We start from the raw sequence: 27,208 nt of genomic DNA, 5'->3' as shown, positions 1-27,208 counted from the left end.
TTACGTGGTACGTCTAGCCTATGATTACAGAATTACGGAATTTATTTTTTCAATTTACGTTGTACGAACAAAAAAATATTGCAATTATGTGAATGAAAATAACCCTTGCCCCCCCCCCCTCTTTTATATATCTAAATAAATGCGGTACACATTTACTTATTTGTAAACATTATATTTGTAGGGTAGCAATAATGTACATTGCACACATTTACCAAATGCACTACAATGTTGGATGGACCTTAACATATTTCCTCAGCGTTTAACTGTATTTCCTGTCTTAGTTCTTCCCTGTTTTTTGTCCAATACCTGGTGAAATGTTTTTTCTTCTATTCTAGAATACGGTTCAAACTGTATCCAAAATCCAAAGATGTTTATCTGATGGCTGCACAACACAAAATCTTTATCGCCTATTTACTAACTCTGAATATAAGCACATGTTCAACTTTATCTTGGGCAATCACATGCAAGAACAACCTCGTACATTTCTACACTACTACTTTGTGTAACCATATAATCACCTATGTTAAGTGTATTAAGCTTTGGTCTGAATTTGCTAGTATAAAATGGAGGGTAGTATGAAGAATGTGTCAGAATCTGGAATCTGGAGGCATATCTGCATATGTAAATGATCTCTAAAATATAGAATGACTCTGTTATTGGCCCTTTTGTGGAGTACCGGTATATGCCCATGAGTAATTAACTCGCATCGTGCAATGTCAACAGTCAGTAACTCGCGTCATGTGAGCTTACTAGTCAGTAACTACACTAAATCGCACTGCTCCACACAGCTACCGCTACCACAACCATTCAGATAAAACCAATGAACTTTGATGGTGTAGTCACGTACAATGATAAGGGGGTCAGAGACCACCCAATGATTGTGAAGGAGGATTTAGTTGCTCATGCCAAAGGACTTTGATGGAGGAGTCAGCTACAACCATGGGAGTTTAATGGTCGGAGGCCACCCAAGGACTTTGACGGAGGAGTCAGGTGCAACCCAAAGGCTTTGGTGGAGGAGACTGGAACCACCATACAACTATGATGGAGGAGTTAGGTATCACACAAGAAATTTGATAGATTAATTACAACCCGAAGGTTATGATGGAGAAGGAAAGTGCCACCCATCTACTATGATTGAAGGCATCATGTACCATGCACCCTTGTCAAAGGACTGTGATGGAGGAGGCAAGTATCACCCAAGGACTGTGATGGAGGAAGCAAGTGCCACCCATGTACTATGATGGAGGTGTCAGGTACCACCCATGGAATATGATAGAGAAGTCAGGTACCACGCAAGTGACTGTGATGAAGGAGTCTGGTACCACCAGAAGACTATGTTGAAGAAGTTAGATACCACCCGTGGAATATGATGAGTTGTCAAGTACCACTAAAAGACTATGTTGGAAAAGTTGGGTACCACCCAACCCATGAAATATGATGGAGGAGTCAGGTACCTCCAAAAGACTATGTTGGAAAAGTTGGGTACCGCCCATGAAATATAATGGAGGAGTTAGGTACCTCCAAAAGACTACTGTGGAATACTTTATTTTCGCTGGAATTAATTTTCGCTGAAAAGGCTTTTTGGGCGTTTTGCTTGGAATTTATTTTCACTGATTTTTTCATGAGTTTAATGTGAAATATAGGAAAAAACGTATATTCACTGGATTTTATTTTCACGGAATCATCCCTTCAGCGAAAATAGCGAAAATAAATTCCAAGCGAAAATAAAGTATTCTACAGTATGTTGGAAAAGTTAGGTACCACCCATGGGATATGATGAAGGAGTCAGGTATCATCCAGTGACTACAATGAACGAGTCTGATACCATCAAAAGACTATGTTGGAGAAATTAGGTACCACCCATGAACTATGATGGAGGAATTAGGTACCACCCAATGACTATTATGAAGGATTCAGGTACCTCCTAAAGACTATGATGAAGAAACCATGTACCACCAAAAGACTATGATCGAGAAGTCTGGGTCTACCAAAGGACTAAGTTGGAGAAGTTAGGTACCACTCGTGGAATATGATAGAAGATTTAGGTACCACCCAATGACGGTGATCAAAGAGTCAGGTACCTCCTAACAACTGTGATCAAGAAGTCAGATACCACTAATCACAGTCCCTCAACACCCGGTTGGGAAACGCCTTTGTTCTAAGGTGTTAATCCCCCGATCGCTGGTAACAGTGCGCGTTATGCTTGTGCTCACACTCGGTCGTCGGATTAACGAATAAACAACGAATAAACAATTTTACGAAGGCGAAACGCGCATTGAGACAAAAGAAGTATTAACGTTTCCCAACCGGGTGTTGAGGGACCGTGCACTAATAGACCATGTTGGAGAAGTTAGATACCACCCATGGAATGTGATAGAAGAGTCAGGTACCACCCAATGACTTTGATGAAAGAGTTTGGTACCTCCTAACGACTATGATCAAGAAGTCAGGTACCACTAAAAGACTATGTTGGAGAAGTTAGGTACCACCCAGTGACTGTAATGAAGGATTCAGGTACCATGCAGCTACAGACTATGATCGAGGAATCATGTACTACTAAAGGACTTTGTTGGAGAAGTTAGGTACCACCCATGGAATATGATAGAGGAATCAGATACCTATGACGAAGGATCCAGGTACAAAAAAATGTACCATCAAAAGACTATGATCGAGAAGTCAGGGTCCACCAAAGGACTATGTTGGAGAAGTTAGGTACCACCCATGAAATATGATGGAGGAATCAGGTACCTTCTAACAACTATGATCGAGAAGTCGAGGGTCCACCAAAGGACTATGTTGGAAAAGTTAGGTACCACCCAGGAAATATGATGGAGGAATCAGGTACCTTCTAACAACTATGATCGAGAAGTCGAGGGTCCACCAAAGGACTATGTTGGAAAAGTTAGGTACCACCCAAGGACTATAATGATTTCTGTACCATTGTTGGTCTTTGGGGAATCAAGTAAGGGGGGGGGGGCAAGGGTTATTTTCGTTCAACGTAATTGCAATATTTTTTTGTTCGTACAACGTAAATAGAAAAAATAAATTCCGTAATTCTGTAATCACAGGCTTAGACGTACAACGTAATCAATCAAATATTTTTTTTCGTACACTGTAAAAATGTGTAATTTTTCTCGTACGTACAAAAATTCACATCCAAATAAAAAAAACGTAAAGAATAATCCAGGGAAATTACATTTTAGAAACTGTAAAACGACTAGATGACACAATTCATTACAAAATTGAATGTCAAGACGTAAAAGGCCCTCTAACCGAATGAAGAGCATTACGAGGGTAATATGCGCATGCGTCTCTTCACACGGCGCAGCAATGGCGAAGAATTTGAGTCGGAGAGCTCTTCGAACCATTCAATGTTCCATTTGTTAACACTGTAAACTGTAAAAACGACTTTTTTTTCTTCGTAAATTGTGAAAAGCCCTTTTTATTTCCCGTAAAACCGTACCAGCTACCCCCCTTGCCTCCCCTCAAGTAACCCTCATTCCAAGAAATATGACAAAATATGAATTCATATGATAACCAATTGGAATATGATAAGATAAATCAAAATAATGATGGAACAACAGGGAAAGTGCCAGAGAATAAGAATGTAAAGACCCTGTAATATGAAATATTTACAATATGAAATATTGACAAAGATTGATCACGTCCTGCTCCAGACGTGTCGCTCATCATATTTAAATTCTGAGGCGTAATCAAATTATTTCTGTTAGAAACCTGAGGTCTACTTGAGACTTGAGACATTGATGTCATCTTACATTAACTGTGTATTAGTGTTATTATATTTAACCACAGGCTCATTATATTTGCAAAAAAAAAAACTTTGTATACAATCAACATATTTACGCATAGAAATGATTTGAACGTCTAGACTGTAGACAAACGTCTGCCAGTAATCGACAATATTTTGAAACGAATTAGATAATCAGTTGTTCTGATCATACTACATTAAGAGCAGTTTCAATGGCTAAAATATCGGTGGTATTTCGCTGTAAATATATTGTTTGCGCCAGGCGACACAGTTTGAACAGTTCACTGAATTAAATGTCACTGTTGTCTTTCACGACTTTTTTATGTGCACATATTTTCCATATTCTAGTTGGGACTACGTGATCAAAGCTTGGAAACGTCTAAGTTTGTACTCGTCGATCTGCGCAAAAGTCGAAGTCGCCATCTTTGTTTTTATGAGACCCATATATCTCGCGCATGCGTGGCGCGACGACTACCGCCCTTTAACACTTTTAAGGGGAACTCAAGGCTGACAACATAATACTCCCAGATGAAAGAGCTCATCAAATGTGAGAACATGCCGGTAGATATTCAACTTTTCGTCAATTTATGTAGTCCACCACCTTGATTCTTCAGCAAAGGATTATGGGTAAAGTATGACATCATATCCACTGTTCCTTTAAGGTCAGTTCGGTTGTATTGACATGACTTTACGAAAAGAAGAACAGAAAAACATCAGACTATAATTTTGGTGATCTGTACTTTTAAAGATAAAAACGGTTTATCAAAGAGCCTCACAATTGCACGTGCGTTCCCAGGTCAGTGGTAACAACTTGTACACGTGCGCTATTGGAGTTTCCTCAGATGTTGTAATTGCATTGGGAAATTCCAGCTGATAAACAAACTGGCAATAGGTGGCAAATATAGTTCCTTCTTGGTGATAATAACTGCGAAAGTGAAATTGAAACGTTCTGGTCAATTGGCAGTCACTCGGGTGAGTAGTGTTTTGGGTAAAAACAGTGATATCACGTAGCAACAGGAATAAAACGAGTTACAATTGATTGAGGCATTTGTGTAAGCAGTTATTCGTAACAATTTACAAGAAACTTACAACTCTTTTTATATGCTTTACTTGTTTTATCAAAACTATAGATTATCGTGGTTAAAAAACAAAGGCAGATGAAGAAAAAAAAAGATGAAAGATGAACCGCTATCTTCAAGCCTTCAGCGATACGAACGTCCGTTGCAATCACGGGTCATTTATGTCACCACCGGAAGTGTTAAAAAGCAATGTTTTCCATAGTCGGAATAGTCGAAAAAAGAATAGCAAAAAGGCTGAAAAAAGGTATTTTTTTTCCGATTTTTCACCCGGAATGAAAGACGTAAACCAGTAACTGAAAAAAACACAACTACGATATGTTATTGTCAAAGACGTCAAAATTAAATCTAAGTATGTGGGGGATTCTCTCTCATCCAAATACAAAGGTATGGCAAGCATCTGAAAACACGATGATATGCGAATAATTTGTATTGTGTTACATACGCCAGTCAACTACAAAAAACAAATTAGCCCAAAATGGCAACATGCATAAAGATCATATTCCAAGACTTAAAGCGGGAGGGTCGCCACCTGCGCACGCGCGGGAAATGAGTACCAAGTGATGATAACAACACACGCTGAGAACGCAAAGGCTCATGGGTAGACGCTTGTTTGTAAACAATAACACGCTATGATCACCTGATGCATGCGTAGGTGACGACTCCCCCGCTTTAATTACTTACATGTTTTAAACTATGTTGTTACCTTAAATTTAAGGGGAATATTTAAGAAGAATGTGCCATGACATCAATGCAAAATACACATGTGTTAAAAAGCAATGGTTTATTTTCAAGTTTCGATCAATCGATTGCGGCACAATATATCGACAAATCAGTTATCACAACACTTACATCCATGAAAAACTCTTGACTCACATGTGGTGCCCAGCATATAAAAATCTGTTAAATGATCGAAAAACGTCCGTGTTATCATATTTATCCCCCAAGCACTCTGACGTCGCTTTATAACCTCAGTTTTGTCACTAGCTACATGCCCTGACATAGAAGATAAATATGCAAATTTACCTCCTTCTTAAATATTGTAAACATTTGTGAAAGTAAAACTTGAATTAGAATTTGTTTCATCAATTTCCACACCTCCACAGCAGTAGGCGACATCCCCGATCCGTGGAATATAAATTCCCAAGATCAAGTCAGAAGAGATCCCCCTCGACATCGCGTCCACTATTCCGAGTATCATGGGTGCATATATAGATCAGGGGAACAGTAAACGCGATGAACCGCGAGATTTGAGCACTAATTAAGTGGCGAAACAAGTAGTGTGGTTCTCAACGAAACCTTGATAGCCGTTTTCGTCTGAGGTCTATTGACACGGCGGCACAGATACCTGCCCACGCGCTATTTGAGGTACAAAAGCATGTTTCGTGGCCCACTCGCTCTGAGCGAGATATCGGCGGCCACTATTACAGACCATGCCATTTTAACATAAACTAGTTGATGATGACTTCATATATGGCAATGCTATATAAACAGGATGTGCTCTTCAAAGCATTCTGGCATCGCTTGTGGTCTCTATACCTTACTGTCGTATATTAGTTAGAATGATTGTTTTCCAAGAAGAAATAATTAATTGTTTTATTAATAAGTCCTTTTAGCGTGATAGCGGAAACCAACGGCGGTCACTCACGCAAGTATATTTTTTGTAAAACAAAAAAGAAGTCCCGGCTTTGCCACTCTATATATTAGTGTGCTTGCCAGTATTGTGTTTGTGTGTTGTCTTTGTTTTGTGTTTAGTGCTTTAGGCAAAGCACCACTTTGCATTGGTGTTTGGTCCTATTTTTTTAAATGAATAACATAGGATAGATAGTATGTAAGGTTTTATTTTATGTCATTTGAGTATGTGACAATTTGTTTTGTGACGTAATATTTTTTTGTTTTTAATGTGTCATTTTCATACTGGCTTTGTTACAAATTTTCAGCTTTTTTTATTGCCGTTAATTACTAATAACGATAATTCTTATGTATTTTCATTATTTCCATAATAGTACTGGTTGCATGTCACTATCTGTGGCAGTGCTTAATACATTACAGTTATGCATATCAATTAGGTCACATGGCCAAATATGGACATCTGATATTTCATATCTCTGGTCAAATGTCTTCAATATAGTACTAGTTGCATGTCCTTATTTGTAATTGAGATATTACATTTATGCATATTAATGAGGTGACATGAATCCAGTTATACAAAGTAGATAATTAATATGCATGGATTTCAACCCTGAAGTAATCAGTGGATAATCCAAAAGCAAAAGCATTGATTCATTTGGATTTGATGAGTGTTACTCATGTAATCTGGGGAACACCCATAAATTGGTTAATGTATGCAAATTAAGTAATTAAGAATTGCAACCAGACGGAAACTAATCCGGTCTGCCCATCTCAGACTATCTATGTATCAAGTTTCATTGAAATCTGTTGAACAGATCTTGAGAAAAAAAGTGAAAACGCCTAAAATTGGCCAATTAATATGCAAATTAGGTAATTAATATGCACGGATTAAAAATCAAAACTATTCCAGTGTGTGTATTATCCCATAGCACCAATGTACCAGCAGTAACCACAACAATTAGTGCCTCTAGCGGCTGAGCTATTTCCGACAGAGGGTTTGAGTGTGTGTGTGGGAGGGGGGGGGTATATCTATAAATCGTAAACCTTTTCGCGGTGTTTCTAAGACATAATAAATATGGTGCTTTATGCTTCAAAATATATAGGCGACAAATGAGTTAATAATTAACTAACTGCAAACACCAGATCGATAGTTTGTAGGACATCAGAAATTCTTTTGTGATATGTCAGACTGAAATTCCAGTTAATCTTGTTATTGTTTAAAACGTCTGTGCAATTTCTCGGAATTGTTTGAATATGTCGTAGCTCGGCACTGTGGCCTTGAGACAGAAAACTTGTCAGGTCTGGGTCACGCCGCACTCACGCAAATGTTCTTAAAAATGATATGTGATACTGTAAAATACTTCATATTTTCGCTGAGGGAATGATTCAGTGCAAAAAAAATCCAGTGAATATACCTGTTTTCTTATATTTTACATTCAACTCGTCAAAAATCAGTGAAAATAAATTCTATGCAAAACACGCAATGTCTTTTCAGCGAAAATAAAGTAGTTTAAAGCACTTCAGTCGCACCATCCCGTGTTCGTATCTCGGGCGGACATTCGGGCATTTTTGTCGCCTGGCAACCATCACGGTGAAAACAAGAAAAACCGAAACTTTAAGAAAACTGTACTTGAGGAGTAGTTGAGTACCCTGAACAGTACAGTGTTACAAGATTATCCCTACACGTGCAACATATATAAATTTGGTTGCTCAGAATTCTCATGAAGTTGAGTTTGTTCTGATTTCTCGACTTTAGCTATTTTCACCGGCTCTCCGACCGTAGTCCCACAGCTGCTCGCACGGAGCCCATAGAAATACATGGTACAGTGGCGCGCGTCTTAGCAACGTGGTAGACGTCTTGTGACGTAGCTCCGTCCCGAGATGTAATACGCATTGTTTGTTTACAAGAAATTAGAACACGCACTGCTCACGGCGCCTCGGCGTTTTATAATATTAACGAATTAAAAAAAAAAAAAGGTGTGTGTCTACTGGCGACGCATGTAGAAATACTGCAATAACCTCGTCGCCACTCGTGGTCGCTAAATATAGTACACAATGAAAAAAAAACTTGGCCACTTGCCACATAATAATGAGTCAGTCCATGTGGAGGTGTGGGTGGACGAACTGAAAACGATTTGGATTGTTCCCCTGCACTAAAACCAATAAAGGTGATCTTCGCCCTCGGAGAGATGCGATCGTGTGCATATTTGATTAGTGTAATGAGTGGTTGATACTTTGCGTCAATGTCGAAAATTGAAATCCAGGGATCTATGGTACTCTCTTTACTGGAACTATTTAAAAGCAGACATGAAATAAATATTCCATGTTGTGGTAATTTATTGCTAAGTGTGCAAACTAATTGAGCTGATTACTTCAAAACACACCCACTTTATAATAGAAATCGTGTTTTTTCTGGTATTGATAACGGTTGCATAATCTAATAGCGGTTACATGCAATTAGTGTGCAAATTAAACTACTAATAAGATTATATTAGACAGACAGACAGACAGACAGACAGACAGACAGACAGACAGACAGACAGACAGACAGACAGACAGACAGACAGACAGACACCAACACGACCTTACTTTTCGTTCGTGGTTTGCACACACGGGAACCAACAACCAGAGTTCTACTAGGTGAGACACCCCCGGGGGAGACCCAACGTGACCTAATATATAGACATATGACAGGCATGTGTTTATTATTTATTCCGTATTCCGCAATGAGCCTGAAATAGATATAATGACAATTTAAGTCTTTGTTACCTCTTGAAAAAAATCTAATCTAATGTAAAACTAACTATCACGTTTTCTAGGATCATAATTGCCACAGAGTCGCTATGATTCATACCCGTCTAATATGGGTATTCTTATTCACGTGACTCATAATATGACTGTTGGGAAAATCCATGTTTATCACACATGGGGTTTGCAGTGCATGCTGGTCCTGTTTATTACTTTCCTTTACCCTGGCATTCTATAAATAGCGTTACAGATGAGTTCTATTACCTCGAGGTGCACATGACGAATATGGGATCTGTAGTATCGTAGACTGAATAAACACGGATTAAGACGTCGCATTAAGGTCCGGTTTGGATTGTAGGGTTAGATACAGTTGCAAGACTGGGTGTAAATGCGTTCGGGCGATAGAAGGTCGCGCGTTAAATGTATAAATTGAAAGCTATTTTAACATTTTTGATAAATTATCCTTAATATGATTTATTCACTATGTGGTTTAGGAATGTGCCTGTTTCGTTTGTTAATGTTTTGTTCGTAGAAAAGTCATGCATATAGCGTCAACAATTAGTGTGCGGTAGCGTATAGTCGGTATAGAACTGGGTGAATGGCGTAGCAGAGGCGGCGGCACGACATTATGTATGAGGGTGCGAGATCTAAAATCTAGACACTCTGAAACGCTATTTCCTGTAATTTTAGAGCCAAATTTTGCTGACACAAAGCTTGATTTGGGGGAACGCTCCAAACATTTTTTTTGGGTGGGCGACCTCTGACCTCTGACCCCCCGGTTCCGCCGCCACTTCGTAGTCATTAAAGGGACATACGCTGCGTTTTTCCGGCAATGTGATTGCTATACCACCATGTGTTTACCCGTTTGAACCACAAATGTAAATTTTAGCTCAGTATTTCATGAATTTATAAATATGGAAAAAAATGGTGAAAAACGCTGCATGAATATTCGAAGAAAAGTTCGACCACGATCGATATTGGCGTTTCTCGTCACGTCTGACATTAAACGTCATCGACTTGGCGTGCCACACAGAAGTAGAGTAAACGAGTAGAGTGTACTTATTCCTTATTTGTTTTATACCCATCTGAGCTTGAGCCCACATAAGAACGTTGACGACATATGGCTAGTCATAATGTTATTTCTAGTGAACAAGTTGGCGATTTGCCAATTTTATAAAGTTACTATTGGTTTCCATCACAACGACATCTCAAAAACATGAGACGTGAGGTGGACAGTCATTATACTTTAAGATACTTTATTTTAGCTTGAATTAATTTTCGCTGAAAAAAAAACTTTTTTTGGGTGTTTTGTATGGATCATCCATCATCCCTTCAGCGAAAATAGCAAAAATAAAGTTTTGACATTAGATCATCTTTTTCAGTTCTCTTAAATACTTATATCACCGAGTTCTATGGCAATGTATGAAAAAAGTGATTGCTGCATAAGATTTGACTTTTCTGTTTTTGTAGTACACGACCAATGTTGTTCACCGCTAACTGGCATCAAAAATGAACAGCTGAACACTGATTCGGGATCATGTATCATGTCCTTATAATACACGTATAATACAATTAATTTTAATTAATTTTATTTAATGTATTTAATGTTATTTTTTTATTTTACTTCTTTTTTTCCCTTTTTTTTCTCTATACTTTATTGTACACTTTTGTCAAGATCCTAATAAGGATACGATTACAATAAAGATTATTATTATTATTATTATTATTATTACAAGTTCAAGTACATCCTAATGAATTGGCCGTGACGTACTAGGATGCAATAGATTGACCATACCCAATGAACTTGAACGAAGGGTTAGCGTCTTCCAGAGTAAATTTTTGATAAATATTTATAAATTATAACTGTGTATGAAATTCTATGTATATTAAACAACGTGGTAAAATTCATCGAAACGTATATACCGCGTGTTCAAATTATCATAATGTCCATCTTCGGATTGTGAACTGTGTTTACCTGTATGCAACGCTGATTGGAACAACAGGGCCAAGGACGAGTTGTCTGGGGGGGGGGTCTGACCTATGTATGACCCCATATTAAAAACATCGATTGTAGGTCATTATGTATATGAGCAAAGCTTTTCTGGTGTCTTTGATATAAGTATTGGGATTTGTCATCTTTATAAATATACGCAACGCCGTTACAACCCACGCCTTGGCCACTGAACACACACGTGACTACACCCACTGTATTTATTTTTCAGTCTGTTAAAAAACACTCAATATTCTCGTAACTGCGTTTGTGAATCCATAGAACAATCAGATTCGTAGTAGTCAATCGCTGCGTATATTTCAACTTAGGATACGCGGCATGGTGCTAAAAGGGGCATCCCCTGATATTAAATATACATCCCGTGCCAGGCTATCTTTTTTTTATTTAACCGCACCCACTCGTTAAATTCATTACCATGGAGTTTTGCTAGTAAAAGTAAAAAAAAAAAGTAAATAAACATGAAAATCGCCTTTACGTTATATTTTCGCGTGGGGGTATGTCACTAATAAGTAGACCGCTATGGCGATGACTAACGTCTGAGACACGTCCTAGGCTATTAACGTTATTACATCATGACACCAGTGACCTAGCCTATTTTGTGCATGTCTGCGCTGGTGGGGTTGGTTTCCTAATCACAAAATGTCGTAGAAATCTTTGAACTTCGAAAAAGATTAATGTTGGTCTGTAAGTGTTTTTAAATCGTAAGAAATAAAATAGGCATGTGTTTATGTGGCACTGAAGTAATCTTTGAATGTCATACTAGGTATTAATGAAAACAACATCATTGTCTACATGTCTGCCGATTAAACTTGGAGTTCACCGGAAACAATGTCATTCTCTCTCTCTACTAAACGTAATGATATGCGTCGCTCTGACGTATTACTTAAAATAAAAGAATATGATTGGGGCCGCCCACATTTACATTTGCATGTTCGGGGGAATCCCCGTCTGAAAAGCAGTATCCACCAATCAGGGTGCCCTCTTCAGTCACGTGATAATTACAAAACTGGGAATTCCCTGTTGTTCCGGGAATACCCCAGCGTTGAACAAAAGTGTCCATCCAGCTGCTTGGAGATCCCCAATCGCTATTTTAGCAGAACATTTAAAGGCAACTATTCACGTCTGCCAGCTTTTTCTCATTTCTAACCGAATTCTGTCGTAGTGAACTCTCAGTCACTGGATCTCAGAAGAGTGATTGAATATTTGCGCTGACTGTTGCTGTTGGACGTAGATATTACAAGGTAATAGTACAACGCATATATCAACATATAAACCTGTTTTAACATCACCGGCAGCGAGCGACGCGTACACAATCACACATATATACACAAGTCGGTCCAAGTGGCGTTTAAATCGAAGGCGCCATGATGTTGAGACTGGGCGGGGTCTGCGAGTGTGTTGTTATCACACACGAACTAAACAAATCGATTCGATGGTAACGTCTTTATCGTCTTTAAAAAAAAAAATGATATGCGAAAAAAAAAATATTAGTTTTGATGATCCTTCTTGGCAACAAGTTCACATAATTGGTATTTATGATGGCCATAGTGCCCCGGGGAAAAAACAGTATTAGTAATACAAGAATGGAGATATGAAGGTATTAGTACCAACGTGTATTGTGATATGTAGGCTTTCACAGAATGCTATTTTGCCGATAATCTTATATCACGAAGTACAATGTATATAAATTGAGGCGAGTCCATAAGACTTTGGAACTTTTGTTTGCGGTGTCGGGCCCGTGTCTGCCTTGGCTGCTGGTTATTTCATTATTTATATTCCACCTATGATTTTAGTAGAAATAAAATTATGCTTATCAAACCATTAGAATGCTTCGGAGGTATTGTTAGTATTATTATTAATAATTATTTAATGAGGCCCTCCAACTTGAACATGGCAGTACTACCACAATGCATGTCAGTCACTACGTACACAACTGCCTGCCGTGTAAGACTACTGGTATCAAGTGAAGATTTGTGTTATCCTGGATCAACAGTTCTAAAATTTTTCGTTAGCGAGACATAGTTGAAAATATTATAAGTGTGTACATGGCCTAATTTGTCGTGCATCATTTTATTTTTTTAAAAATTTCTTGATTTTGAACCAAATAATTATAATTTTACACTGGCTATAGGTCTAGTTCAACATTTGGTGGGAAAATATAACAATAATTTTGTGAAATTTATTTGACGAAATTTGACTTTGGTAAAGAGGTAATGGCGATAACCTGATATCAACATGTACATGTATACGCACAGTCACCCCATTCACACATGTGATACGTATTGTTACCATATACTTCCTCTTTAACAGCACGTTTGCTATAAATTCACAGTTGTAAATATATCAGCACGCCATTGCCTATTTAGATGGCGATGATAACTGATTTTTGCATATTTGTTCTACCAGTTCCCTATTATATTATACCCGAATATATGGCCACGATTCACAAAGTTGGCCAATTGCCAAACATACAAACATACGGGATATTTGGGTCGACTTCAATGTATTTATTCAATAATAATTTGTTCGTTTCACCCAATAACAGTAGTCACCGCTTACTACAGTCGTACTATGTGAGTGATTGTAACAAACTTTCTTCTTCTTCTTCTAAAAAAAAAATCAATCCGCGTTGATTGATTATTTAAAGGGCGGCAGTCGTCGTGCCGCGTCCTGTTAGATATGGGACTCACAGCGACGTATACAACGCGTGTAAAATACATTATTTATTTACATGAAATTCGAACACGCGCTTCGCGACGACCACCACGCTTTAATATTCAGTAGTAAGTATATTGAATTCGAGAAGCGCAGAAACTGTGTTTCATATTAGTGCACGCTCGTTCAGTTGTGTTTACATCACGATACTCCACCGAGGCAGTACCACAGTGTGTGTGACTTGACCAAGTGTTAGTCAATGATGATTTAGAACACTACCACAAAACCCCTTCACCCCGACCCGATACTATAGCGTGTGATACACGTGAAAAGACGCCAAATCCCAACTCCAATAGACTCAGCCATATCTCCACGCTTAAAACAAACTAAAAGAAAATAATAATGCCGATTACATTTTACCCGCACTACAGGGTCGCTAATGGAAATAAATCGTTTCCCGGAAGTCCTGACTACCTGGGATTCACGTATTGATTTCAACTCGCCGGCTGTTGTTTTCTTTAATCATGAAAGAGCGTAGTCGAATTAAGCCGCTTCGTAAGCATCGGCTGTTTCCGGTGATATTCGGAGCTATTTATCATTAGCACCAGTTGCATCGTGCTGATAAAAAGTGACTCGGCGATATAGTGCGAATCAGTTTGTTTATAAAATTCTAATGTTTGACCTCAACTATTTGAGCGCCAATGTCAATTTTGTTTACTATTCACAAAATTTAATACCACAAAACTGATGAATTATGTTTATCAGTGCGGTCTAAAATTAACAAAGAAATTCAAGAAAAATACTAGCACCCAAATATATGTAATGCATCATTTTTTGGCGAGCAAAATTATGGGGTATAAGGTGTAATAAAGTACAATAATTTTATTTTATTTTATTTTATTCGTTCGTGTCTTACTTATTCTGGGGCGGAAACCCAGATGTGCTCGTGAAATGTTCAATCTTCTTACGATTACGTAACGTGGTCGTGAATGGCGATAACATAATTAAATAGTGTAATATTTCTTGTTAATTGTGGGGCGTGATCGGGAGAAACCTGCGAAGGAAACAACTACTAGAATTTTTAATAACTCAAAAAAAATGACGTCTATTGTACTGTGAATGTATGTGTAGTGAAATCAAAGCTATAGATCGACTGCACTCAAGTATTCGGAGACAATTTGTCTTAAACAGAAACTTGAAACACCTGTTTTCCAATAAGAAACCGCTATATTTGTTCTTGGAAATCATCGGATGGGTCAACTAAAGTCAGATAATAAATAGGCGTCAAAACTGTTTTCACTAAGTCCCATTGCTTGCTGTCATTGATGGTGTAGATACCGTTTTTGTTTTGTGTGGCTGTGTCGCGAGGAGTGTGTGTGGCTGTATCGCGAGGAGTGACTCGAGCGACGACTCGAACGAGGAGTACAGAATAGCGCCCCCACGGTAGATTATTTTTTCCGCGGTTATACACGATTTTAGAGACACGTGTAAGGTGTTGTCCCCTGTTATTTTTTAATTTAATTTTTTCATTCATTTTGACAAATCATGTCATGAATCAGCAATTTCAAAGAGCTTAGCCTACGCCTCTTCCAAAGCATATGGAATTACCAGAACCACACTTGAACTTGAACAAAGAAGGCTAGATGTTTGTTTATATGCGGGGACCTCTCCCGAAAAAAGTAGAAGTGGACCACCTTATACCAATTTCCATCCAGGCACAAATTTCAATGGATCAATTAAATTGTTTGGGGGAAGTGATTATGAGTACGTGTAAGAGTTTGTTTTTGCTGGAAATTAAAGGCTTTAACGCCATTGTTGTGGGGTTTTTTGGAGGGCTGGGTTGAGTGTCGTTTCAGAAAAGACACCTAGTTAAAGGCGCAACTCTAAGTACAATCTTAGGCTCACGTCGCTTTAATAGTGGGCTATATTGCATTGGAGATGTAGTTTGGACCGCTCGCATTAATAATACGTCGTTTAGTAAAAGGTGGCAGGCGTACATTTGGCGGTATATTGAAAACTACCAGAGCCAAAACCCTTCACAAGATCAGACGGACCCGTGTATGAAATCGACTTGTATGACTACATTCGCAGTATTTAGGCTGCATCAAACAGAAAAACTGACGAATTACTAAATCACTGGCTACTCGTATTTTCATGGATGCATCGTTATCTAACACTCATGGTCGGTTAGAGTGGCTCTCCACTTCGTAACTATAGAAACGAAAGCAGGGCTACTCACAAGTTGCCAGTATGCTTCAGTAATTTATTTGTCTCATTTGCTGTGACGTTCCCGCACGAGAATGGAAGAGGTAGATGGAAGTTAATTAAATTAAAATAATTGTGGTTTTGTAACCATTGTGGAATTAGAAATTAACTCGTGATTGACACCGTAACCAATTGAGTCACGTGTTTCTTTCAGGGCTTATGTTCATTGGTCAAAAACTATAACACTGGCAATACATATGACATGTAGATTTTACGGTGTCTGTTTGTATGCATTTCTAATGCTTCGAATGACCGCACATCATAGTTATTGTATACATAAATCATAAATTAACTCTAGCGGTGACGTGTGCTCATCGGTGACGCCACCGGAGTCGCGCGCCGTACGAAAACACGTGCCAACATAACTAATGGAAATCTACGCATACCTACTACTTTGTCCCCCATTGTTATATATAAAAATCATCGTTATCAAAATTCGCACCCAGTCTCATTTTATGTTCTATGAAACATGACGATTCTGGAATTAGCGCACTTTCTGTCTACAGTTCATTCATCCTATATTTCAATGTTAATGCAACTGGCTGAGTGGCGTGTTTCTGTGAATAACAGAATGAGGATGGAATTAAATTGTTTTGTTAAAATTATCGTGATATGCACACCTTTAGTGTTAGCGGATTTTCCGCGTCCGGAGACAGCTATATGTGTTGTACTATGCGTGAACTCAGTGTACTAAGATGCAGGCCGACCGGTGATGTTATCATGTAATGTTTTGTTCATTTATTTCCTTATAAAATTATCTAACTCGAAGGTGTTTCTCTATTTTCAGAAAGTGTAGTATATCCTTTAGTTTGCTTCTGAATTGTCCGAAATTTCAAACGGTTTGGGTGGGTGGCTGAGTGAGTGGGTTCTGGTGCGTTGGGGAATCGTCATTTCCGATTTTACCTTTTCAAAATTTATAAATAAAGTTTACAGACTTTTGTAGGTGGTTCGTGTGTTACGTATAAGTCACGTACATGAACAGTGGCACTTTAAAAACCCGTATATCTTTAGCGATGAACAGCGCAGTACACCGTAAAGGCAATTTAACGTGTTGAGAAAATTGTGTGGTTTATACATGAATTCGCCGGAATTGGCCACTTTGAGTGTGCGGGAGTGAGATCTGTTTTTGCTCCTTCAAGATACCGACCCTAAAACAGTCGGGGTCACTTCCCATGCAGCGTCTGCTTCCAAATTTGGCATTACACACACTAGAGGACGCTAGCGTCTGTCACGACTTCTTTCTGCACATGCGCAGTTGCACAGCGCGGATAATCGTATTAATCAAGAGTTTGAAACCATACACCGTGATGTTTGGGCGATAGGGGGCTACACTATTTAAGTTAAATAGTTTGAGAAAGTTTGACAGTGTATTCCCAGACAGTCAGTCGATTCACAGTGATGTCGCACGTTCCGTACCATGAGATGGACACGCATACCAAGTGTAATATGTATAACAACTACGCAGTACCTATGGATAAGTATTACTACTCATGCCAGCATCAACAACAACGGCAACAATATTATGAGCAATTCACCTATCCGCCGCTTCCTATGGTCAGCTTTAGCTTCTTTTTACATTAAGAAAAAAAAGCAATAACGCAAACTGTCGTGCAATTGACACTGTACCTTGTTTAGTAGTTTAATGGTTCTTAGGGGTAGTGTACAGTTCCGTATTTTGTTCTTTCTTTATTTATTTATTGTGTTGCGTGTCTGCTATTTTGCATATTTACAATGCGATTCCTTTTTTTCTCAAACCCTGGACAAATCTGTATGAACCTACAGTTCTGTAGATAACGATGACTCACGCACGACGGGCAGTACTTTAACTTCATGATGCAGTCGCAATAATCTCCCCCCTTCTCTGTCTTTCCTTACAGTACTCCTCACAGGCTAGCTACAACGGAGATCATTTCTTAAAACAACCGCCTTTCAGAATGCTATCTGAAATAACAACAGCTTCTACAAACCCGTCTGGACGGCAGCGAATGCGTCCCTGGCTTATTGACCAAATTAGCAGCGGGAATTACAGAGGACTGGCGTGGTTGAATGAAGAAAAAACAATGTTTAAAATTCCGTGGAAACATGCAGGAAAACAAGACTATGACAAGGAAGAGGACCCAAAAATTTTCAAGGTAAACCCCAATATATATATATATATATATATATGGATTGTTTATTTTCACGACAATGCATCTGAAATTAAATTTCACGAACGGTGAGTTAGGAATCGGTTTTTAATTTATTCACGACTACCACAATGATTTAATTATCTGAATAATGGAGCGTGGCAGCAGTTGTGTGAGTCGATTCGTGACACAAGGCGGATGAAGAGTTCACACATGGTTTACATTTACTTTTTCTAAGTTTACGGAGCTCGTTCATCAATACAAATATCACGACGGGGTGGAGAGCCAAGTGTGGGGGAAAGGATGGGGTAGAAGTAATGCTGGCGTCCTTTTCATGTAACTTTCTGAGAGTAAGTTAAACTGTATTGTGATAGCCGTGAATTGAAGCTGTCACGGGTAGTAAAGGCACGAAGACCAACGTTCAAGAATGACGCTGCCCGGAGATCAGATACGACTGTGTGTTATTGTGTCTCGTGATGCGGTATGACAATTTGTGTTCGCTGTCTGGCAGCGTGTTATTACGTTTCTCCAGCCATGCTAATACATGGTACGATTCCACGCGTCGCCGTCATTCAGCAACAGACATTTAATACCACCATCCTATTAAACAGGGTCACTATGATATTGATGCGTACGATACACAAACGCCATGAAATAACAACCGCCTGTGTTTCGTTTTGTGCGTAGGTAATCACTTTCATTGACAAAAAACCCACGGCAGTATTGGTATTGTGCGATTAATATGAATAAGCACGAGGTCATTATTCATCTAGCTTCCTTGGAAGTTGGATGTGCCCAAATGTGCCACCAATCTCCACGACCTCCTGAACCCAGCCGGCTTCAAGTCAGAACCCCGGACACGACACAGCAATAGCGTATATTTCAGTGTACTTGGGAATATTAAATTACGTTATATTGCATGAGTTACTCAAGTAGTCGTTGAAACTGATCCATGGGCAGCGGTACGAGTATACATATGTGGCTTGACATTATTTGACAGTTGGACTCGATGAATTACAAAATAATGTCGACATTCGACAAATATTAAAGTTTAAGTCATGTGCACATATTTGTTCACGCAAACTTCTTGATGTCAAACAATGGCCCGATTCAAACGAGCACTTCCTCTAAATCTCGATTTGCCAGTGGTGAAGAAGGTCTGGCCACCTGCCAATATATAGCGCCATCTCATCCCCGCTTACGTGCTTCGCGGCGAAAAAGGGATGTAATAATGCAAATGAAATTTATTTATTTATTCATTTAATATGCTACTCTAAAACATGATTGTATCGAGAAACGCCACTGTTGGAAAGTTAGTAGCAATTGAGACAGATGATGATACCATATTTGTGTGCTGACTTGTCATATGAGTCCTGTTACTGTTTAAGTTTTAGATGTACGCCCCTCCCCCGGCATTATACATAGGGTAGGGCTATTGGTCATGTTACGAACATCACTAAAATACAAACTTGCCGTACGAGGCATGCCATCCCGATCAAATGCGGTGTTTAAACAAAACCAACATTGATCATTCTCGACGGATTTGAATAATTGTTTTTCTGGATTAAAGTCAAGCCCTGTATTATATCCATGAACGTTTCAGTGTTACAAATGTTGGTAGATTTCCTTTTTCTCAATTTAAGTATTTAAATAAATATAAACATAATACTGGACTGTTGTCTTCATTGTCTGCAATATAAATGATGGCATGCGTTGTTATTGCTGTTGTCTGTCTCTCATAGGCTTGGTCGCTGCACACCGGCAAGTATCGGGAAGGTGTCGATGACCCTGATCCTGCCATGTGGAAAACGCGACTACGCACTGCTTTGAATAAACTGCCGGACATACAGGAAGTGCAAGAGAAGACGCAACTGGATATCCCGGAACCGTATAGAGTGTACCGACTGTTACCAAAGAAACGTAAGTTTGTAATTATAGGGGATCAGAGTTGTTGACGTCATTATATAACGTCACGGTGTTGCTGCCGTCCATGATACAGACTGAGTACAAGCATGGACGTGTTGAAAACAGATGCGCGTGAACATATTTCAGAAGATGTATGTGATTGAGAAATCGTCATAAATTACACAATTTACGCCATGTGTGTTCGTGAACACACTTACACAGGACTCTCGATCGCTATCTCAATGATAAGCGATTTAAGTCGAGGATTGCGGTCAATTCCTACTTAATGCTGTTGTTCTGCAGTTAAATGAATCTTTCGAAAATTGAAAATGATGGTACATGATATTTTCAAAAATAAAACCATCTGCTTGGGCTTGTTACTTCAGATACAAATGACGTTTCCAGCCGACCCTCCGTCGAAGGTGTTTTTTGTACTTATAAAAAGGGGAACGACTTTTTCAGAAATTAAAAGTAGAACGAATGGAGTAATTCATTTCAATGAGGTGTTTGTCCTTTCCTTCAAGCACTTCGTAAATCATATTCATCAAGGTTTTTACGGCGGAAGTGGCATGTGTCAAACTAATGAACGCTACTTCATTTGCGAATAGCGCCCTCGCGGCGGGGGATGGGTGTTCATCGTTCAACACAAAAAGGTCAAATCATAGTCTTCATTACAAATTTCCGGATATCCAATAATTTTCCCAAAGGCCGAATCTTCACTCCCGGAATTCAGAAGTCCATGATTACCCAATACATCGTATGCGTAGAGAGATAAACATCATCAATTTTCAATACTAACTTTTACATTTTGTTCTTACCCCTATGTCCATGAACACCAGTGTTTGGTCTGTAACGATCTTCCTGACTGTAAATCATTTTGTTTTTCAGAAACGCTTCGGGATGCCAAGGCCACGGTTAAACAGGTATGTACCATTCCATTTCTGGGAAGATCAACTTTCTTTTAAAATTGTTTATACGATTTAAAAGTAATATGGCACATACATCATTGGTGATACCGTTTATAAGGGTCAAGTTTTCCAGTGACGAATCTCTTCTCTGACGTCAGAATGACGTAGCTAGGGTATAGCAATGTAGTATTTTTCATTATTTAGAATTTAACACAGTTCTAGAAAACAGTATTTGTTATTGGCTATATATATATATATATTGATCTTAAAATCGTCTCTTACACCCACTTACAACTCATTTGGGTTTCTAAGAACCGTGGCAGTGTACATGTAATAACATGTTTACGGCCATACGATATGCGATGATATGTCGACATTGTGATTGCAAACGTTGAGTCTGTCGGTGAGGGCGCAGTTCCACGTCACCCATTTCGTAATTTTTTTTTTAAAGGAATGCTCCTATATTCCTGGACATAATCCTGCGTTATCCCTTCCAATGACCAACAGAAGTACAAGTACTGAAGGGTACTTCAATCTGGGTAAGTCTAGTACTCAAAACACTGACTAAAACGATAATAGCTCAGTTCAAAAACATGAATGTAAATGACTTTCAAGTTAGGGTTGCAGATAACTTGTTATCCTCGGGGGCGGAGCTACGTCACGGACGTTCTACGTTGCTAAGACGCGCACCACTGTACCACGTATTTCTATGGGGCTTTGTGCGCGCTGCTGTGGAACGCCGTGGAGCCGGTGAAAACTCGAGAAAACAACACAAACTCAACTTTGAAGTAATCCTGAACAACCAAATTCATATATGTTACACACGTAGGGCTAATCTTGTTACACTGTTCAGGGGACTCTCAACAACCATCGCAAAGTACCGTTTTCTGCGAGTTTTTGGTCTTTGTTTTCACCGCGAGGGTTGCCAGGCGGTAGAAAATGCCCGGATGTCCGCCCCTGAGGATAGAACATTGTCTGGATAACAACTGGTTTGAACTTTGTTCTATGACAGAAAAATAACGTTCACACACATTTTCATTTTATACATTGAGAAGGAAATGGTTAGAAAATAAAGATAAGATTAAAAGTCATTTTTGCGACACTAACCTTTCTTGGAGTATTCTGTGGAACTTGACGTGACATTAGAGAAAAAAAAAATGAATCCACTTATGAACATGAAAGTCATCATTAATGAATCAGACAACAACAATACCAACACTGACAACAACGATAGCAACAACAGGTGACTGTCGCAGATCCTTCTTGAGTGAATAGTAATTTATTTGTATTGAAAAAAAAAACACAGAATGATACATGTCAAATATAAACTGATTTGATCTTATTTGATTGGTTTCAGTTATCAGTCCCACATCTACAAGTTCTACTACTTTGAGTCTTCCACAAGCATTAGAAGACCTGGACGGAATTATTCAGAGTGATCTGGGGGCTGCGAGTGATTCACCAACGGCAACGACTAGATCAATGTCATGGTCAACGTCATCTCCGGGTATTTACACGTTATGAATATATGTTTAATACAAATGGATTTCCGATAATCTAAACTAATGATATCTCTCATGAACTTGTATAATCTATCTTTATATATATATATATATATATATATATATATATATATATATATATATATATATATATATATATATATATATATATACTATTTTATCATCACTCTTTGAGAACGAATCCATTTTCTATGTCTGCTCGTACATATGTGTAAACTCTAGTTAAACTCCAGATGGCGCTGTCATACACGCAGTTTCATGGACAATTGTTACCTTTCTCACCTTACTTGGAGACTGTGGCTGAGCAAGGGCGCCCTCTCGGAGTTGAAGACCACACGACATTCCTTTTGTTTTTATTTACTTTAGTGGGGGACAGTCGGTGAATTGATCTTTGCTATTACTAACTATGCCCCTCTTTGTGTCACTAGATTCAACTCAGAACTTCGACTGTTGGGAAGAGAGTATCGACGACAACAATAACTCACCATCAAGCATAACAGCAAACTTTGGTACCCCGCAGAGAAATGCCTTCAAACGTCAACTCTGTGACAGTAACTATGACTATGGGATGATGATGGCAACACCAATCAAGAAAGTCAAACTGGAATCACACTATTCGCATTTTTCCAGTCCTGACTCGGATGGGAATGATTGTGACGACCGCTCGCTATATACGATGAACAACTGCAACCGAATGATAGGTCATCATGACCCACCAGGTACGTCATGTCGGTTGGTTACCATAGTAATTTCAGACATTCCACGTTGATATGTGTTTGATTTCCCACGTTTTGCACCATGCCCTTTATCAGCCTACATTCTCCATTCAACCGTCTCAACATTACGCAATTCATTCACCTGTTAGCTAGCACATGTAGGTGGCGCAGTCCAGCCCACATAAGCCCAAATAACTGTATAATAATACAGTAATCCTCGGGGGCGGAGCTACGTCACAGACGTTCTACGTTGCTAAGACGCGCACCACTGTACCACGTATTTCTATGGGCTTTGTGTGCGCTGCTGTGGAACCCCGGTGTTGCCGGTGAAAACTCGAGAAAATAACACAAACTCAACTTTGAAGTAATCCTGAACAACCAAATTCATATATGTTACACACGTAGAGCTAATCGTATTACACTGTTCAGGGACTCTCAACAACCATCGCAAAGTACCGTTTTCTGCGAGTTTTTGGTCTTTGTTTTCACCGCGAGGGTTGCCAGGCGGTAGAAAATGCCCGGAGTGCTGTGATCGGTACTGACGGAAATATCTTTGGTTATGTGGGACGTAACTGGACACATTGTGTTGGCAGCAAACCATTAACATGATGTTATTAGATGAAACAATAAAAACCGCCAGTACACACAATCTTTGATTTTTCTGTATAGATTACGATAACGAATTCCCCGCCGTGTTTATCAAAGTGCACCGTCTGCCAAATAAAATTATTTAAACATGGTGTTCTCGCCTTATTAAAAAACGGATTTTTGGAGAAGATGCTGATTAGAGCACCAAGCTTGACACACACCTTTGATAACGTTTTTTTTTCTCTTTTTTTGTTTGTTATAACTCACAGTGCATTATATGCAAGTGAAAATTAGCTACAGAGCTGTCACTGCGTGTGAGTATCGCGTTGTAGCCCCTGGCGGATTCCTGCTGACCAACAGTGGTAACAGCGATACACCTAACCAGAATACGCTCATTGATAACATAGTATTCCCTGACTGTACGAAGTGGAGCACGAGTCCCAAACAGACCCAGTTGACCTCGACTCTTCTCGGTCACGTCGAAGGAGGGTAAGTTCAATTTTTGTGGTAAAAGTTTGTCGTCTACTCTCACTTTGGCAGTTTTCTGAAGGCACTGTTATTATTTGACATGCTTGGCAATAGAAGTATTTTCGTTTAGTCATTCATATTTGATATTCGAATGAGTAATCAAAATGTTGGTCTTGAACGTTGCGTTTAATTGTACACAATTGCTTCTGAAACTAAAATAATGGGTATACAATATGATTTGACTTGAATATGTGATTAATTAACTATTGGGCTATCTTGAAAAGATTTCATGCGAATTTTCATTTTCATTGAATATTCAGAATTCTGGTCGAAAGCTGTGATGGAGACGTTTATGCTACTAGGAACTGTCGGACCGTATTCTTCTGGAACACCTCCGCCCCGTCCGAAGAACCACGACGCTTACCACGCAATGAACGAGTCAAGCTTTTTGACTATGGACAGTTCAAAAAGGAGATCAACATGCATCTACAGAACGGTGGTCCTAAACCGTCTTTGCCTCACATTTTCTTCGGCGTCGGGCAGAGATGGGATCTCCTCTGCCCATTGCGGAATAACCTCATTTCCGTCACCGTGACGCCACTGAAGGCACTCGAAGAACGAATGATCCTAAATGCTTCGTCGCTGGGGGTGATGATGCCTGTGCCACAACACCAGAGTCCTGAACATGATGTCCAAACCATGGACGATTTTGAACTCATGCCGGACAGTTCGGGTTCTAATGATTTGAATTCGTTTGAGATGGTAGTAGCTAAGGCCCTGCAGACGTGCAACGCATAGAACACAAAAAAGTCTCGGTTCAAAGCAGCTTGCCAATAATATGTTACTTGAGTGCGATGACACCGTACCTAAAACAACTTTCACAACCGTGAACGGGAAACTCTGGTCGCATATAAGTGTGTATCGGACTACTGCCAATATATATCTTCCTTTTTTAAAATAGACTTCATTTATTTTCATATGCTGATCATTGTGCTATTCACCACATAGTTACTGATATATATATATATATAACTTGAGTTGTACAAAGTGATAACATTTATGTTAAATTTTTTGTTTTGACTTCGTCTGTGGGCGGGTGTGAAACACTACATCGCCAAGATTATTGACACGACAGCGCCACCTGCGACATTTTAGAGGAACTTTATGATGACGTGCTAAAACGATCATTGGTTGGCTGGTTGGCCAGAGTTTTCAATACTTTGTTAAGCCTTCATTCAAAATGACTTAGAAAATGCGGCTTCTATAACCACAAACACTCCACCATAGTGGGAGTAATAAAAAAAAAGCGGAAAAAATGTTGCGTAAGTCGGATTCCTTCATTTGATATTTACCGACAAATATTATTTATACATACAGTATTTTCAAACTTGATGAAATTACGACTAGTAGAAAAGAAAGGACTAATTGTGGCTCAGTTAGAGTGTCGGTATCTTGTATTTATGTCATGATTGCCTACTCTAGCTCCTACAACGTTATATGTACTAATGGTCTGGCATCCACTTTGACACAACATTCTCCCGAGTAGTTCATCTCGGAAGAGTCAACTTGCTACTAGAATCTGTTGACAAATAAAAGATTTGGAAGTAGTAATTCCATTCGCTGGGTAAACCCGTCCGATTACTTTTAAATACCATAATTCATGTTGTGATTTTCGAAACAAAATTAATTAATGTTTAGTTGATTTCATTGAAAGATTAGTCGAACTTACTACGGTACACATGACATTGCGGAATCCGTATCCGTATTTTATTTGTTATCTCGGCACTATGTGGATTCATATGTGATCTTACGGCAAATGAAAGTGTGAGCAAAATCAATCAAACTTCAGACCGCAACTCAAGCGAATATATGTACACACATTATTATCTGAATAAATAAGATAAGACAATTTCTCTATATAATGCATAGTTTTAAAGTTATTGCATATCTTCTCAAAAACGATGTATACAACAAAGCAGTATAATGCATTCACTTGAGGATAGGTAGTGGTGGAAAGACTGATTTTTCTCACTTTTATTTTCGATAGAATTCAGAGATACGTGCCGAGATAGAACAAAATATCATCATACGTATACAACCTGCCATAGTTACACCAAATCATTCAAGTAAATAACTAAGATTAGAAGCGCGGTGGTCGTCGCGCAGCGCATGTTCGAATTTCATGTAAATAAACAATGTATTTTACACGCGCTGTGTACGTCGCTATGAGTCCCATATCGAACATGACGCGGCACGACGACTGCCGCCCTTTAAACTTGGCCTCTATAATTTGAACGAAATATCCTTAAGATAGACAAGTCCCCTTTAAATACCGGTTGACAAGTTAAAACACAACGTATAACTCATTTCGAATGTCATTAGATTTATCTTTACTGGAGATGGTCAGAGTAAATTGTACACAAACTTGAAAATTTCCAGTAGACAACTTAGTATTTTCAAAATAGAATTTGTATTTGTTTTTGTTATTTCCATAGTTGAATATTTGAATTTATACTTCTTCAGAAATAAATGAATGTTTCTCCTAATTAGTAATCTTGTTATGATATTTGTTATAAGGCCTGTTCTCGGTCTGGTCAGTGATTCAAAATAATTTAGCAGTCACACCTGTTTTCATACGTGTATTTTTTGTGTACGTGTCAATGTTCTGTGTGTCGTTGCCCCGTAGTAAATTCTGTATAGTAGCATTCAATTTGTCTACATCCTTTCACATCGGCCATATCGAGTCACTGGATAGGAATGTCCGAGATTGTTGCTTTCATTTTAGGTGCCCAAGTCTACAAAAGTGCGCCCTCACACT

At 38.8% G+C, this 27,208-nt stretch overlaps 1 protein-coding gene and 1 long non-coding RNA gene across 3 annotated transcripts; both read left to right on the top strand.

Moving 5' to 3' along the window:
• The first annotated feature begins 4,482 nt into the window (after window positions 1-4,482).
• Window positions 4,483-5,080, top strand: LOC146742160 (uncharacterized). The gene is made up of 2 exons (XR_014929813.1): window positions 4,483-4,741; window positions 4,900-5,080. It is a non-coding gene; the product is annotated as an uncharacterized LOC146742160 (long non-coding RNA).
• A 7,184-nt stretch (window positions 5,081-12,264) lies between these two features.
• On the top strand, window positions 12,265-26,936 carry LOC100378859 (interferon regulatory factor 8-like). Of its 2 annotated transcripts, none has more exons than XM_085500195.1 (9): window positions 12,265-12,477; window positions 18,034-18,288; window positions 20,025-20,202; window positions 21,076-21,110; window positions 21,547-21,634; window positions 22,453-22,602; window positions 23,047-23,337; window positions 24,192-24,411; window positions 24,711-26,936. In XM_085500195.1, exons 2-9 carry the CDS (start codon window positions 18,091-18,093, stop codon window positions 25,186-25,188), a joined length of 1,638 nt encoding a protein of 545 aa, XP_085356321.1. In that variant the 5' UTR covers window positions 12,265-12,477; window positions 18,034-18,090; the 3' UTR covers window positions 25,189-26,936. The 2 variants fall into 2 exon arrangements, with proteins under 2 accessions (XP_085356321.1, XP_077863874.1); XM_078007748.2 differs by lacking the exon at window positions 12,265-12,477 and adding an exon at window positions 17,471-17,710.
• The last annotated feature ends 272 nt before the right edge of the window (window positions 26,937-27,208 follow it).

The sequence above is a fragment of the Saccoglossus kowalevskii genome, chromosome 6 (genome assembly GCF_978046115.1).
Source record: "Saccoglossus kowalevskii chromosome 6, keSacKowa6.1, whole genome shotgun sequence".
NCBI classification, from domain to species: domain Eukaryota; kingdom Metazoa; phylum Hemichordata; class Enteropneusta; family Harrimaniidae; genus Saccoglossus; species Saccoglossus kowalevskii.
The sequence above is the reverse complement of the archived record's forward strand: the minus strand, read 5'-3'. Positions and strand labels throughout refer to the sequence as shown.

Bases quoted from the DNA above. Each gene is read 5' to 3' on its own strand.
- LOC100378859 (XM_078007748.2), top strand. From the start codon at position 17,555: ATGTCGCACGTTCCGTACCATGAGATGGACACGCATACCAAGTGTAAT. The intron at 22,603-23,046 runs GTATTTACACGT...TTGTGTCACTAG, and splicing joins ATGGTCAACGTCATCTCCGG to ATTCAACTCAGAACTTCGAC. The intron at 24,412-24,710 runs GTAAGTTCAATT...TTGAATATTCAG, and splicing joins CTCGGTCACGTCGAAGGAGG to AATTCTGGTCGAAAGCTGTG.